This window comes from Triticum aestivum, chromosome 6B, assembly GCF_018294505.1.
Source record: "Triticum aestivum cultivar Chinese Spring chromosome 6B, IWGSC CS RefSeq v2.1, whole genome shotgun sequence".
In the NCBI taxonomy this organism is placed as follows: domain Eukaryota; kingdom Viridiplantae; phylum Streptophyta; class Magnoliopsida; order Poales; family Poaceae; genus Triticum; species Triticum aestivum.
The window spans coordinates 664,801,977-664,819,070 of NC_057810.1; the positions used below are offsets into that span (position 1 = coordinate 664,801,977).

The window sequence follows — 17,094 nt, forward strand, 5'->3', positions numbered from 1 at the left end:
CATTAAATTTTAGTGTTTCAGGTTTCAGTTTGGTGAGATGAACGAAATACACTAGGATTCAGCTGAAATCCAACCAAATACTTCAAAAATTTATTATTATTTGAATTTGTATACTACCATGCATACTTACCAAAAATATGTTGACGATGAGGCAATTATTGTAGTATGTACCAAAAAAACATAGACATTTTCGTAGTTCCAATGAAATTTCATCGGAAATGGAAAGCATACTATTTGCAGAAGCAGTTGTCACAATGTTTACTTGATCACATCTTTTATCTTCTGTTTTAGTTTTTCTTCCTAGATGATGCAAGTAATAAGTTGCATGTCTGGGTTTTAGTAATTGACACTAATTAACCGAAGCATCATGTTTGTTTTCCACCTATAGTTTGATTTCACTCTGACACACCCTGTTTTCCACTTATATGGAAGATTTTTACCGATTTAATTTATAGGTTGGTGTGGTTGTGCCACAGTGAAAATCAAGGGGCCAATCGAAATTAGGGAGTGGGAATAGAGCAAGTACAATAGTGGGCTTATAGCCCGCCTACATGGCATTTTTTGCCTATATGAAGGAGAGAGACATGAAAAAATTGTTGAAGTGTTCCTAGAAAAAAGTAATAAATACAATGAAAGAGAAAGAGAGAAGAGAAAAAAAGTAGTGGTCTAATAGCCAACCTTATTGTAGGAGTGACTATACATATTGCTTTAGATGACATGGTAGCTTCATATAGCCAGTAGCTGGCTATACTATTAACCATGCTCTTGGGGGAAAATGGCACACAATCTTGTAACTCCCATAATTCTAGAGCAATAATGCCACATCAACACTTAAGGTTTGATCTTGACCTGGCAATTTTTTATTGGATTAAGGGGGTTGAAGGGACCCCACCTCGATGAAATTTCGAGGGTGGGGGTGGAGAGAATTATTGGAACGCCTCATAATAGTCATGTAACAAACCCCGTGTGTTTACCATTAATTTTTTATCCTTGAGAGAGCTTCCTAGCATAATGGCAAGTGCGTTATGTCTTCCAGTTTAACTGCACGTCAGTCGCGTGAAAGCGGAATTCGGGTCAGTCGATTTGTTGAAGAAGAAAGAAACAACCGCAGAGCACATGTCAGTCGCCTGAAAACGGATTTTGGGTTACTCGATTTGTTGGAGAAGAAAGAAACAGCCGTAGAGCACCGAGGCAGGTTTGATCTCGTCTATTGTAGGGGGAACAAACAACCTCCTTGTCTGTCTTAAGGTGAAGGGGGTGCAGAATGGATAGCAGGTTCACCGGAGAGGGATGGGTGGGGCGGCGGCAGCACGATGGTGGGGAGAGGCCGAGGGAAAGGCGCCGACCCCGCACGCGGGGGGGGGGGGGGGGGGGGGGCAGACGGCGGAAGAAGAAGAACACGAGCAACAACGATCTGTTTATTAGAAAGGAAACGGTTGGAGGAAGAAGACGCGGGAGCGTTTGTTTTTTATCTAATGCTTCAGATTGATCCTCACAAAATAGGCTGACCCAATTTTTTTTTTCAATCGACGGGCTCCTAGCCATTCCCTATGTTTTCACTTAAGCCACCTCTTCTTCATCTACCTAATACCGAAAAGTTGAGGGAGAAAACTCTCCCCTTAACCATGTTTTTCTAACTCTAATCACTAGGGTTTCATATGTAAGTTTAGCATTTTGGCGCCGATGTGGTTGAAATAAAACCGGAAATGTGAACATACAATTTCTAGTCTCGTGCCTAATTAATCTCCGATGCTGAGCATTTACAAAGCACTAATGTACACCGACCATGATCATATTAATGACCAAACCAAAAAAACAAGATGCTCGCCGGACTGCGCGCGTCAATTTCCGTCGACGGCGACCGTCACCGACGTCGGGAATAGTACATCGCCGTCCATTCTTCGACGGCCAATGCCTTCCACGGCCGACAAACTCACCGTCGTTGCACCGTCCACGTCGCTGCTGCTCAAGCTACGCTTCAGCTGCCGTATGCTAGGGCACAGCACCTCGTCCGCCCACGACTCCAACGACGTGGCCGTGGCGGTCGACGCTCCTGCCGCCGTCCACGCGGCTCCGGCGAGCCTGTCCAGCACGCCGGCGTCCATGTGCACGGACCATCCACCACAGCCGGCGGCGTCGCCGAACTTGGCCGATACCACGTCGGAGACACTCCGTTTGAGAGGCCCGAAGTCGACTGATCGGAACACCACTGTCCCGTCGACGGCTCTGATGAGCTCGTGCACATTGGACTGTGCCGAGCGCGTCGAGGCCGAGGGCGGTTGCGCGTACTCCTGCTCGTGCTCCACCGTCAGGTCGCTGGACGAGTTACGTGATCCCTCGCCGCCGCTGTCCTCGCCGTCGTCGTCGATGTGATCGTCACACATGGACAAGTTCAGGTCAAGCGGGAGCGGCTTGCGTGGTTTCACGCGCCGGTATCCATCGAGCTCCTGCTCCGGCCTGCGCTTCGGCGTCGTGTGCCGCCGGACACGGAGCTCCAGGTTCCATGGCGAGCCGGTGGGTTGATCCGGCGCGGACGACGACCAGCTTGACATGACGATGAAGATGGCGCTGCCGAGGGCGACGTCTCGGCCGTGGGAGTCCGTGAGCCGGCCGGACTCGACGGCGTGCACGATGGCACCGTGCACGATGTCGTCGGCGTGGTCGAGGTCATCAAGCACCACGACGCGGAACGGGTTGGCACGTACGGTCTCAGCCACGCGGTCCAGCGCCGTCCTTCCGCGGCACGACACGACGGATTCTTCCCCGCCGTCGACGTCACCGGCTGTTGCACAGCCGAGGCGCAAAGTGACGGGGCCGGCACCAAAGATCGCCACGGAGAGCGCTTTGGCCATCCTCCTCTTCCCGACCATGTCGGCGCCGGCGAAGAGGACCCACGTGTCGGCCTTTGGCCCTACTCGTCGCCGCTTTCCGCCGCCGAGCCTGGCCTTCACGATCGTATCAGCCACCGCAGCCGCAGCCTCCGGTTGCCATCTCACCGCCTCCGTGAGCCGTTTCGCGAGCACCTTTTCGTCCGTGTCCCATGCCGATGTTGATGCCGATGCCGGCGTCATCGAAGGCACCGGCGTCCCCAACGCGAGGTCGGTGTCCACCACCGTGCCTCTAGCCGGCGCCGATGGCCTGACCGGCAGCGCCGCCTGCATGCTGCCGATAACACTTGCGCCGTTCCACTCGGAGCTCGTAACCGCTGGCTGCCGGCCGTGGGAGTGCAGCTGCGCGCACCGGTCCAGCCACCGACGCCACAGCTCATCTGCTTCCCGCGCCTTGTCCTGAAAACCAACGATGGGCGACGGCCGTGCGCTGGCCGGCGTCCCGATCTGCAGCCACCGCGACATGGTCTTCTCGGCGGGGTTGAGAGTGCTAGCCGCATCGGCGTACGGCATCTCGGCGCGCTCCCGCTCGTAGCCGTCCATGCAGGCGCTGCACATGCCCGGCGCCGGCCTGTGCGTCGTTGCACCGGTCATCGCCGACGACAACACCTCCACCGAGCTGCTCAGGATGCCTCGATTGACTCCAGCACTGTGGCATCAATATGACAGTTAATCACACACTCATGGTTTGCCAAAATAAAATCACATATACTCATGTGGGATTCGTGACATAATCAAGAAAGATTTGTTTACAACCTCGGCGAGAGCCCGAGCGACGGCGGCTGCGGTGGTCTCGGCGTGATGGGCACCGCCTGGATGTCCCACTCGCTCTCCAGCGCCGGGTGGTACACCTGGCACTTGAGATACGTGGCGCACGTTGCCGTGCCGATCACCCAGACGCGGCGGCGCTCGCCTTCGGCGCCAGAGTGCTCCAGCACGCGTGCCATCTCGGCCACCGCGGCACGCGCCGTGTCGAGCACCACCTCCCTCCTCGTTTCCTGCGGCTCGCCGAAGGCGACCGCACATCTTTCCTCGACGAGCCATTGGAGGTTCCCGAGGTTGACCACGACACCGGCGGTCTGTGACACCATCGCCGGTGCCAGTAGCTCAGATGTGATTGCTTCGCCGAGCTCCCTGATCTTGGCGACCAGCTCTGACCTATCCATGTCGGCCAGGTTGCCGAATTCGATGACCCGCGCATTGCCGAGGCGCTGGCGCTGGATCATCGCGACGACCTCCTGCACGACGGCGTCCACGTCCGCCGTGTCGCCGACGAGCACCGGGTTGCGCTTCTTGGCCCTTTTCAGCACGTCCACCACCTTGGCCACCTCCTCGTCGCGGTTGATCGGTGCCTGCCGGTGCTGCAGCGACCTGGTGGCGCTGACGTAGACGCCGGAGTCTGGGGCCGCGGGGTCGGAGAGGGACCGGAGCATGGCCGCCTTGACGGCGGTGCTGGAGAAGGAAGCCTCGCGCATGACGCGAGCCACGGACGGGTCGTCGAGGATGGCGAGCACGAGGTGCGGCACGCCGACGCGGTGGTCGTCGCCGCCGGCTGGCTCGACGGCGCTGCCGCCGATGCGGCGGTGGTGCGCGTACGCGCGCTTGAGCGCGGCGGAGAGCGCGTTGGAGAGCGGCGGGGGCTGCGGGCCGCTGCGGAACCCGGCGCCGTCGACATGGCCGCCGTGGTGGTGCTCCGTGGACGTCGGGAGGCGGTCGAGGGCCACGGCGAAACAGAGGTCAAGCGCGCGGCACCGGAGCGGGTGCGGCGACGCGAGGCCGGCGACGCAGGCGTCCCGGAGGAGCGGCGCCGGGCCGGAGAGCAGGGCCGCGGCGGCGTGGAGCGGCGTGGTGTGCGCGTGGCGGCGCCTGGACGCGTCGCCCGCGGCGCGGGACAGCACGGCCGCCGCGTCCGGGGTGAGCGGCGGGGCCGCGGCCGACGGCAGCGAGACGGCCGCGGACGGTGCCGCCGAGTAGGCTCTCATGCCGGTCGGTGGGCTCGATCGGTCGGTGGTCGGTCTTTGCTCGGTCTCCCTCGGCTGCTGGGGCTGAGGTAGCCGGGGGGTCGAGGTGGTGTTAGTTATAGGTTTAGCCGCGCCGGGGCACTGCGCACGTCGCTGTGATGGCGAGTGGAGTTTGGTTCACCAGAGGCGGGCGAGGTGAAAGGTGAAGGTGCGCGCGAGGAAGGGAGGGAGGTGCCACTGGAAAAAGTGGCGGGGAGGAGACAGGAGGAGATTGTTTAAGGTGCAAGCATTTGTAAGTGCTTCTGGCAGGGTGGGGCCGAGTATCTTGTAGCTTGGATTTGCATCGACATTCCAACCGTATCCTCTGCTCGTGCCCATGTATTCCTTCATTTCTTGCTTTTCTTTGAATTCCTACAGTTTATTTATCACAAATGTCAGATAATTTACATTTTGAGATTATAATCTACGTAAAAATTGGGAGTGGAGTTTGTTGTAGTCTCACATTCTATACCTTCAAGACCTTTGATTCAGTTAACTGGGAGAGTCTCCGTTCCATTATGGAGGCTCGAGGCTTTCCGGCTGCGTGGTGTGACTGGATTAACGAGATCCTCCGTTCATCCCGCTCGGCGGTCTTGCTGAATGGAGTTCCTGGGAGATGGTTTGAAATAAAGTGTGGGCTCCGTCAGGGTGACCCGCTCTCGCCTTACCTCTTCCTGATCGTTGCAGACGTGCTGCAGCAGCTGATCCGTCAGGACGCAGTGCTGCGGCATCCGCTGGTGCCCGGCTCCCCGGCTGTTGTGCTTCAATATGCCGATGACACACTGGTTATCACGAGGGCCTGCGAGGAGGGCGCGGTTCGTCTCCGTCAGATCCTGGATATGTTTGCTGATGCAACCGGGTTGCGGATCAACCTTGCCAAGAGCACGCTCGTTTCGATACATGTTGATCAAGAAACCCAAAGTGTGGTCGTTCGGGCGTTAGGCTGCGCGGTGGGGGCCTTCCCGCAAACGTATCTCGGTCTGCCGCTGTCTTGGGAAAAACTGAAGTTTGCAGATTTTCTGCCGATGCTCGCCAAGGTCGACAAATATCTTGCTGGCTGGGCGGCGCGCCTCCTCTCTCCTGCTGCGCGTTTGGTTCTTATCAACGCGGTTCTTGACGCCTTGCCAACCTACGCAATGGCGGCTCTGCTCCTCCCCCCCCCCCCCCCGCTTTGATCAAAGAGTTGGATGTAATGCGAAGAGCCTTTCTGTGGAATGTGGCCGAAAGAGCCTCGGGAGCACAATGCTTGGTTGCCTGGGATCAGGTTTGCCGCGCGAAAAGTGAGGGAGGCCTGGGGGTTCGCAGCCTTGCGGCTCAAAATGAATGTCTCTTGCTGAAAATGGTTCATAGACTCCATGCTGCTCAACGTTCGCGATGGGCTGCTTGGGTCTGGGCGGAGGCGAATGGACGATCGCTACTTGGGAATGGTGGCCGTGCCCTGGGGGAGCAGGGCGTGGTTCTAGCCAGGCTAATCCCCCTGTACCGCGCTCTCTCAATGGTGGACGCGAAAGATGGCCGCACTGTCTCCTTCTGGATGGACCGCTGGCTGCCTTGCGGTCCTCTTGCGACAGGGTTCCCTGCACTCTTCTCGCACTCCGTTTCTGTTGAAGTGACGGTCTGGCAGGTGCGAGCTGACGGGCTCCGCCGACATCTTGTCCCGCGCCTCACACGGGTCGGAGAGCAAGAACTGGTTGTGGTCTCAACACTGATTTCGAGCACGCCAGTCCGGGGAGGGGAGGACGAGAGGTCTCTCCTCCACATCACCGGCCCAGAGGGGCGCCTGTCGTCTGCCAAAGCGTACCGGCTGTTGAGGTTTGGTGGGAGGGCTTCGCAATGGGCTCAGTTCATCCCGGATGCGTGTGTGCCGTCCAGAGTCAGGTTCTTCTGTTGGCTGATGGTGCAGCGACCCCTTCACACTCGAGACGTGCTGCTGAGAAAACACATTGTGGAGGTGGCCGAGGCCGGATGCCCCATCTGTGAAAGGTCGCCGGAAAGCGTGGACCATCTAGTCTTCTCCTGTCCGTTTGCGGCAGCTTTCTGGAGGCATGTTGGCGTCAGCATCAATGGTGCGACGGTTGACTGCCTGGATCGGCTGGCTTCTTCGGCGAGCTCGGTCGTCAGCTCCGCCCGAGACTTCGCCATGCTCTGTTGTTGGCACTTATGGAAACATAGAAATGCGGTGGTGTTTCAGCGACTGCGGCCCTCTCTCGCCCGGTTACTGGGGTGCTGCCGGGAAGACGGTCTCCTATGGTGTGGGCGCCTGAAAGCAACTGACCGGGGCCATGTCGATACTTGGTTATCAGCCCTGGGATAGCAGTGGGGTGTGCCTTGTGTGTGTGACCGTTCTGGCTTATCTCCCCCCCCTTGTATTTCTCTCTTGCTAGGCGTCTTGATTGATGCTTGTAATCTTTGGGGGCCCCGCCTCCTTGATTAATATATTCAGGTGGGGGAAGCTCTCCCCCTGTGAAAATTCAAAAAAAAAACATTCTATACCTTCTTTTCTCCCAAATGCATGCATCTCGTTCCTTCTATCAATGAAAAGATACTAACTCGGTTTTTTTACTCCACATATATGATTTTTTAAATCAAACTATGCAAAATTTAACCAACTTTATATTAGAAATATTAGCATCTATGCTACTAAAGTTATATAATATGAAAATTAATTTCATGATGCATCTAATGATGGTGATTTTGTATTGTCAATGATAATATTTTTCTGATAAAGCTGACGACACTTTATGAAGTTTGAGTTCATATAAATCTAATATGCAAACTAAAAACAAACAGAGAAAGTACGTAAGCTTTGTGTATTCACGAGAAAATGCATGCATATCTAATTAGACCAAGAAGGAGTTGGATATCCTTGTTATCTTCTCCTCACACCGTCAAGTTTGATTGTGATCCAACAGGTGTTTTCAAGCACAAAAAAAGTGTTGTCAAAAAAACATTGGCAGAGCGAATTCTGGTTGCCTCCGTGTTTTTATATTTATTAGGTAGCTGTTGTTTTCCTTACAGATTCGAGGATTGATACTATTGTGATTTGTGAGTTTGACATAATAACTAGTAATATTTTGTTGAGTTGATCTAGTACTTTTGTAGCTTTACATCTTTGCACTAAAAATTATTTACTGAATATTTCTTTGAATTTCAGCACTATCGTGTTATCTAGCAAGTATGAATCCAACAATGAAAAAGGAAAAAAAAAGAGGAAACAAGTAGATGAGTTGATATAATCATGGGGATGAGTTATTGATATTTTTTTTAAGAATACAATGAACACTTCTAATTCAGACAAGCCGATGATAGTTCTTGTGGAGGATCGAAATAAAATTAATCTCCAAATCAGAATGTTGACATCAACATGAATAACAACAATGTGCAAGATCATGAGCACAATTTATTCCTCTACTAGTAAGTCTGGTAGTCCTAGTGAGAACTAATTTTTGGTAATTTGTATGATTTGGGGTGTCCCAGGCCGTCCAATCTCCATTCAATTTCCAGAAGCTGCCTATTTTTCACTTTTGTGGTCTAGATTTTTAAAAAGGAGGTTGAAAACCCCAGCCTCTGGATCATTACGATGCACACAACCATTTTCATTGATTATTAAGTAGAGTACATAACAAATACAACTAGGGCATGAACATTACAAGATGTAAAAAAAAAACTATGACTAAGTCGACTTGTTCCGCAACAATGCCTTAAAAAGGGATAAACGTCCTCACGCCATCGCCGCCACGCCCGCCAAAGAAGGCATGGACAAGGATTTTCATCATGGTTGCTGAGACCAGCCAATGAAGACCAACACCACAATAAGTAGACAATGCCTTCAACAAGGTAATGACTCAAGTTCATTAATGCCGAGCCCAACCATTAAAGGCAAACACAAAAGCTTTTACCCCGGATGTGAAGTAGTGTTTCATCTACTTGTTCTTCTTTTTTTCCCCTTCTTTCACTGTTAGATTCATACTTGGTAGATGTTATGATAGTGCTATTAAAAAATAGTTAATAATTTTTAGTGCAAAGACATAAAGCTACAAAGTACTAGATCAACTCAATGAAATCTCACTGGCTGTTATGTTGAACTCACAAATCACAATAGTATCAATACTTGAATTCGTAAGGGAAAATAGTTACCTAGATAGAAATTAAGAAGTGCTCTCTCCATCCTGCAATATAAGATGTTTTTGCAGGCTAACATGGATTGCAAAAACATTTTATATTGTGGGACAAAGGGAGTAGATGATGGAAGTACAACTTACTTGTGAGCTAATGGAGGCAACCGGAATTTACCCTGTCCACAAATTTTTGAGATAACTTGTTGTATCACAATCGAACTTGCCAGTAGAAGGGGAAGATAACAAGGATAGCATGGTTCCTAGTTAGGACGAGAATCCTACACACCAAACCATCCCCAGTTTGATCGGAGATGCATGCATTTGGTAGAAGAGGAGAGATTTTTTTAGAAATAAATCATGTGAAGTTACAAAAAAAATTGCTTGATAAAATTTTCAAACAATATTTTACAAATGTTTCGATGAATTTTCGTGGATTACATACAAAGTAGTGATTTTTCACAAATATCCCAATCCATGGGTTTTAGAAAAATCAATGGTTTTCAGACATGTTTCAGTAAATCTTTGAAAAACTTATTTAAGTATATTTAGTGAAATTATGAGCAAGTTTCACTATGCTTTCACATCTTCATTGCATTCCGAAAATGTTTCATCATGATTTCAGTATATTTTACGTAGGTTTCAGAACATTGCCAATATTCGGATGGATCAACATGAACAATAAACAAACCAAAATGTATGTCCCCGTGAATTTAACAAAAAAGATCACTTAATTATAGTTCCATTAAAGGATTTTCCATAGAATCCATCTGGTGTCGGAGAATGTTGAGAGAGATTTCACATCATGAATCATTTTCCAAAAATCTATTACAAACGTATTCCACAAATTAACCAACTCTCACGATATTCCCCAATGTTCTAGACCTGACGGAGACGAAGAAAGAAAACCGCAACACATGATGCATTCCTAGAAATCTCTTCTTTCTAACGTGCATAGAACATAATATGCATTAGGCACACATATTGCATATTGCACCTTAAATAAGAATTGGATTTTTTAAGGGAAAATAAGAACTGGGTTGGTGATATAGTGGACCACATATATGACGTGCTCAATGAACCGAGGTCATATGGGGCCTTAGCAGGATGACTTCCCGACTGTCTACTACAACAAGTTGCGTCCGACTACGGCGAGGGAGGGGCGATGACAGCAGCGCGCATTCAGCTTGCTTCAGTGCTTGTAGTCCTCGCTAGGTGGTCTATGAATCTGGATGTAATTTTTTTATTATTTTGATTTTTGTTGTACTGACATGATTGAAGATGAATAGATTGAAAGTTTTTTTTAAAAAATAGCGTATGCAAGCATATACCTCCGCCCATGTCACTAGAAAATGTTCAAGCTCAACCAGGCCGCATATGCATGTGACCTGAACTTTACGTGGACCATGTACATAGTAAGTTTCCTGTCTTGATTTTGGTGAAAAGGGATACACCACTTCCGTCTAACGAGCATGACATGCGTGGCATGGGCGCACGCATGCATGCGGTGGAGTGGTTATTCATCATCACCAGGTAGAACAGATGGACGCTACACATAACCAACCACGTACTACTAGTACACCGTTTTGTTTGCGAGCAAGGCACGGCAATAACAGCATGAGGGCATATGCTACTCGCACAAGACGCAACACAACAAAAATACACGGAAACGGGGATCCAAAATGGGTCGTGAGACGTTAAAAGCTTACCCTCCGTTCGGAATTACTCGTCCAAAAGATAAATATATCTAGATGTATTTTAGTTGTAGATACATCTATTTTTATGACAACTAATTCCAAACGGAGGGAGTACTACCTACCCTCGCTTGGCACGCTCCCCTCCCGGCCGCATCCTCGTCTAGTCGTCTAAGCATGCACAGCGTGTGCGTACGTACATCCGGGAGAGGCCCTAGATTGTACATGCACGAACTAAGTAGCTGTGGATAGCTGGCTGGCCCGTCGAGGCTCAATCCTCCCCGATCAACATGTCTGGGAGGCTATCCTCACATCAACCCCTTTGCACCACCTATGTAAGAATAACCTCTTGAACAACCCATGTCATCAAAAAAATAAAAAAATAAAAATTGGCACGATCGTCTCACTCCGTCGCCTTGGATAAGACGGTCCTTCTCAGGCCAACCCTCTTCCCCGCCCTCCTCCCATGTTTATATCTTAATTTTAGTGTCGATTATGTGCCATTCCATATATTTTTTAGATAAAAGGCTCCAGGCATAACTTTATAAATAAGGGAATAAAGCCACACATCACTCCATACTTCTTTTGTTTCTCATAACTACGATTGTCAAGCAACGAGATCATCACCACCAGACGCTCGCCCTATCATCATCCTTCTAGTATACTCATCCTATGGCAAGAGATCCTATGCCACTTGCAACCTGTGAGCCGCCCTGTCTCCACCTCTACAACAATAGGTTCATCATCGCCTATCCCACCAGGGTTAGGTAGCTCTGGTGATCTGAACCCAAAAACTTGAACCATAACCACCACAACCATTAGAGAAGAAGCTACCACCGTCACTACCTAAGAGACGAGTGCAATGTTGGAGAAAGACACACAAAGGCATGACAAGATCGGTCAGTTTTGCAGCATCTCAGTCGTTTTTTTATTGCAGCAAGCATGTAAGTAAAATCCGTCAACACATCCAACTTAATTCGTACAAGGTGCTCTCAATTCTCATGTTCTATTCTTTATCCCTTCCTCCACTCTTCGTTGACTTTGCTCGTTTTTCACCACCGAGCTCCCCCGTTGATCTCAAGTGGCTCGTTCGGGCAGAGATGTATGGGGGAGGACTTAGGTACCTACCCCTACTGTAAATTAAAACCATTGTTGTGCCCTTGATGATTATGCTTGGGTGTTCCTAGCCGGATTTGTGATGCCCCCATTTATAACCGTGCACTAATCATATACGCAAACATGCAGGATCAAGATCAGAGACTCACACGAAGATATCACAACACAACTTTAGACACAAATTCAAACAAAAAGCTTTATATTACAAGCCAGGGCCACGAGGACCCGAATACATAAGTCAGCGAAAGCAACGATATCTGAGGTCCCATGAAGGAGGCCTCGCTTTTCGATCTAGTGTCGTTGTTTTGCTCAGCCATTTTAAGGCAAAACTTGTCTAATTATGTCTATACTCAGATATTGTTGCTTTCGCTGACTTATGCATTCGGGTTCTCATGGCCCTGGCTTGTAATATAAAGCTTTTTGTTTGAATTTGCATATAGAGTTGTGTTGTGATATCTTTCTGTGAGTCTCTGGTCTTGATTGTGCATGTTCACGTGTATGATTAGTGCATGGTCGAGGCGGGGGCGTCACAAGATTAGAGGCTCCATAAGCTCCATTCATGCTCGAAGTTGTCTTGCCGCCTTCATGGTTCTTCTCGGTGTCGCTCAACCTTGACCCGTCCCATAGGCAGCCCCCCTCCTTTGTCTTGCGAGAGGGGTGTCGTGACTAGATCTACGATGATTGCTCCTTCTTTTTTATTATGGTCTCTGGTATCAATTAATCCTTTCTTTCCTCTACTTTCCTCGTAGGATTTTATCCCTCGAATATTTATATTCTCGTGAGTCCTTTGAAAACCTTACATTTGCTTTCCGCCATATGCCAAGAGGGTACGATGTTCACTCTTTTAGTTAATCCTCCCCCCCCCCCCCCCACCCACCCACCCACACACATCCCTGAACAATTTGTTCCTTCCTCTTGTCATGCAATGTACTTTCTAATATTTGGGCATGAGTTCTTGTCCATCTTAGGGACTTCTTCATTTGACAACTTCTTGTAGTTCGGCTGAATGCCACAATCTTCTTCTACTATGGAGGCGGCTTCAACATCCCAAGTACCACGACAATCCCTTTACCACGAGTGTGCTTTGATTGCTTCCTTCTTCTACCGGATTCATCGCTAGAGCATGGAACTGTGGCGGGTGAACGATGTGTTGACGTGGTAGCTCAAGTTGTGTGTTGTTAGGGCTTTCTTACTCGCAATGTGATTCCCAAGTCACGCCAGCTTTTTCCCGCCATATACCCTGAAGAAGAAACTATGTTGCCCAAGGGCCTGGTTGTGATTTCTTTTGTTCTTCGAGGTCCTGGCTGTAACGTGTGTTGCACCTCTCCGTGCGCTCGGGTCTCTGCTTGACATGATGAGCTAGCTTTTCCCGCGCGCAGCACCCCCACTGCCCCTGCCCTGTGGGCCCGCGCCCATTCTGCTTGTCCATGTGTGCCGAATCGAATTCACATCGGTCCATCAGCACTTCAGCAGCATCATACCGTAATCATCATCTTTTTGCCCCCACGCTTAGCGGGGAAAAGGCATGCGCTGATGGTATATGCGCATGCATGCGCACTAAGCTAAGCTAGGCTATGCACACTGAAGAGCACGACCCCACCTCTCCTCCGGTCATCTTTATACCAGAAAAATGAAAAAGACGGCGAGTCATCATCTGCTCGCCAAGGCCACTGTTTCGAACTACATGTGTGCAGTTCGGAATGGAAATTCGGTCGCTGTAGAACTTTATGTCTCTACGTGTATAGGTATAGGGCCCAAGGGCTGATGATGTATCGCCGGACAAAGCGTGCTCATACTGTATCCGGCACAACTGTGTACACTGTAGGTATGATGATAGCTAGCTCCATATAAGCTTCTATTGATCTATTCGTACAAGGAGCAGCCGGACGTGTACATGCATTGCAGAAGGAACAGTGATATATATATATATATGTATTCTAGTGCCAGTACCTTGCATGGTACGTACGTACGGGACTACTCATGTATATCTATCTACATTGTGCATGATGGGCGTTAATAGTATCCTGTCTTTGAATGATTAAGCGATCAATCGAAGACATTCTTAAAAGTTACGTGCTCAGTGAACAAGTGTCAGCGTTGCATGCGGATTCCCAGGTCAATTAGGGCACCCTACCAATGAACCCATAGTGCTGTCTGAATCGCCGTGCGCATGCATGCACGCACTGTCAGAACCCCGTAACTCGCACGCCGCGTGGTAATTAGCTACTCAGTGGAAATCAAATCGCACCCATGTCTTATGCACCAAGTTAGTGAGCCCACTTTTTTTTGGTTTGCTTTTTTCTCCCACTCTTTCTATCCATCTTTCTTTCTTTCAGAAACGGCAGGTCGAGCGTGCGTAATTATTGGAGAAAGGTGAGAAAAAAAGGCGAGCGGAGCACGCATATGATTCACGTAAGCATCAATGATTTAAAGGGAGCCCGGCCGGCTCCGCTCGTGGTTTATACACGCATAATTTCACTAGCCTTTTCCACGTCTCCTTGAAGGAATAACACCACCCCAACTTTCCCTTGAGTGGATGGCAACTTTGGTGGTGAAATCATGCCACCCCCCTCCCTCCGTGCCATGGGATGCAAGCAAAGCTCCAACTTTGGTAGCACCACAGCAAGAAAAAGGAAGCAACTATGGATGGGGGGCACACACCTTGGCTTTGCTTAAGTTACCATGCATCTCCCACAACTCGAAGCCCGGCATCATGAGGAATCATCACCGCATCTGCATCTGCAACACCGATCATCGATCCATGTATTTGATCGACCGATCGAGTGCGTGCCCGTGCGCGCGGTGGTCGACCGATCGGTCGATCAATCCTTGGCTTGAAGAAACGAGCAAAGTTGGTGCAAAGTGAAAGCGTAAGAAAACGAGGAGCATCATGGCCAACCACACCACACACCACACCCAACCTAAAGGTCGCGCCTTTTTAACAGGCATGATTACCTCTATCAAGCCTTTAATCAGGCGCCACTTTATAGCAGCATTATAATAGTTTTTAACCACGGACGGACGGACGGACGGATGGACGGCACGACCGAAACACTCCAGCTCGATCAGGTCCTCTACCTCAATTGAAAATGGTCACCGAGAAAGTGGGCGAGCTTTATCACCCCCCATTGAGTGAGAGCATCATCCTCATCTCTCTCTAGAGCAACGAAGAAAAGAAAAGCAAGGTGGTGCGAAGGCACCTGGGGAGGCCTTGACAAAGAGCATCATGCTCCAGTTGGTGGCCCACGGCATGGATGGATGGAGAGGGGGGGCGTGTAGTGTAGTGTAGCTAGGAAGAAAAAGGATGGCATAAACCTTTTGGAGTGAAAAGGAGGAAAAGGTCAGGGAGTTTGAGACACCAATCAAAGGAAGAGAAAGGATAGATTAGCCACTTTCCAAGGCAGAAAGATTGCATGCACTAGCTAAAAAGTCATTCATGGGCCTCATGTCTTTTAAGATGCATGGCCTAAATGCTACTGGCAATAATAGTGGGGAGGGAGGGATGCACCCTGCCTGCTGCAAAAGATGCCCCTCTTTCCTTTGCATAAAGGGGACACACCTTCTTTTCTTTCTGTTTGTGCTAGGTAGGCCAGTGAGGAGGATGTTTTTGTTTGTTTATTAATTTTTTTTTTTTGCTCTAGCATTAGCCACTTTTGGATTCCTTAAAAAATATTGTGAGGTGCCTAGGGAAAGGTTGAGCCCCATAAAGGGGCAAGCTCCGGCTTTACGTGAAAAGTTCCTCAAAGCAATTTGGAGTGCCTTCTGCCTTTTCCTTTTCACTACTAGTCAAGCTTAACAATTCCTTGCTTTTCCCCCCTGTGCCAACACATTTGCTCATTCTTGTAGTACACATTCCTTTTTTTGTGACTGTACTGCTGCTGCCTCTATGCTGCTTTTCCATGCGTTGGTAAAGCATGAGGGGGTGCCTTTGTTAGCGTTCAAGTGCTTGCATGCTCAATCATAAGATTCTCCAAAACACATCAAAAGGGGGGCTGCAAATTGAAGTCATAAATCCCCCCGTCCAAAAGTGCCTACAAGGTTCATAGCATCGCCTTTTATGTCCAAATTCACACGACTGAGAGAACATAACATGTGTACGCGATATTTTACACTTCTTTATAATCACAAAAAACCAAATTGTACTTTTGCAGATACTTACACCATGATTTTTATTTAGTATTCTTGGATAATAATTTTAGGGGGAGGGGGGGGGGGGGGGGGGGGGGGGTGCTCTGGATCATTAAGATTTAGTGGCTCGCTTCGCCAGATGTATCGACCATCATTCCTTCCCACTGCTAGTGGAATGTTATAGATCACCATGGTGCTAGCGCTAGGTGGTGCCTTTCTTTCAAAGACGGCGGTTGTGAGTTGATGCTCTTCTTGGTTTTATTTTTCTTTTAGCTTTTGTGTTGGTCATTTGTATTCGTTGTGTGCACCAACGCTATCTCGTCATGTTCTATAGAACTTATTTATTTATTTTTATCAACCTGATACATTAACAAAACTACCATTTTCAAAAGAGAAAAACCATTTTCTCAAAGCTTTTGAAAGAAAAAAAAGAGAGGCATAACTAGTCCGATATCCTGTTGAGATGCAAATTTTCACGTTTATATTTCTTGCGTGGACCAATGTTCTCTCATCCTGTTGTGTATGATGGATTTATTTATTTTTATCAACTTGATACATTGATAAACTCACCATTTTTCAACAGAAAAAACTGTTTTCTTCAAGCTTTTGAAAACAAATATAGACATAACTACTCCTATATCTTGTTGACATGAATTTTTTTCATCCGAAAATCTGAACATTTACTTTGTAAATTAATAAATATGTAGACTCTAATATGACACTGTTCACTTATTGTTTAATTTATTGTACATTCTGTAAATGGTCCTAATTTTTATGATGTTTTGCCTTAATAATTTTTTCTTCAGTTGTTTAGAAACTCAGAATGGTCTGCACAATTGGTTTCAAAGATGGTGGTTGTGAGTTGATGTTCTTCTGGTTTTTGTTTTCTTGTAGCGTTTGCGTTGGTCGTTTGTATTCGTTGCATACACCAATGTTTTGTCATCGTGTTGTATAGAATGGATTTATTTATTTTTATCAACGGATGTTGTGAGTTGATGATCTTCTTGGTTTTTGTTTTCTTTTAGCTTTTGCGTTGGCTGTTTGTATTCGTTACGTGCACCAATCTTTTGTCACCATGTTGTATGGAACGGATTTTTTATTTATCAACTTGATACATTAACAAAATTACCATTTTGCACAAGAAAAAAATGAT

At 48.5% G+C, this 17,094-nt stretch overlaps 1 protein-coding gene across 1 annotated transcript; it reads right to left on the reverse strand.

Moving 5' to 3' along the window:
- Positions 1–1,634: 1,634 nt before the first annotated feature.
- LOC123138892 (protein SMAX1-like) lies at positions 1,635–5,106 on the reverse strand. The gene is made up of 2 exons (XM_044558741.1): positions 3,645–5,106; positions 1,635–3,537 (listed from the first exon to the last, which is right to left on the reverse strand). The coding sequence occupies exons 1-2, from the start codon at positions 4,868–4,870 to the stop codon at positions 1,842–1,844; spliced, it is 2,922 nt and encodes a 973-aa protein (XP_044414676.1). The 5' UTR covers positions 4,871–5,106; the 3' UTR covers positions 1,635–1,841.
- Positions 5,107–17,094: the final 11,988 nt, after the last annotated feature.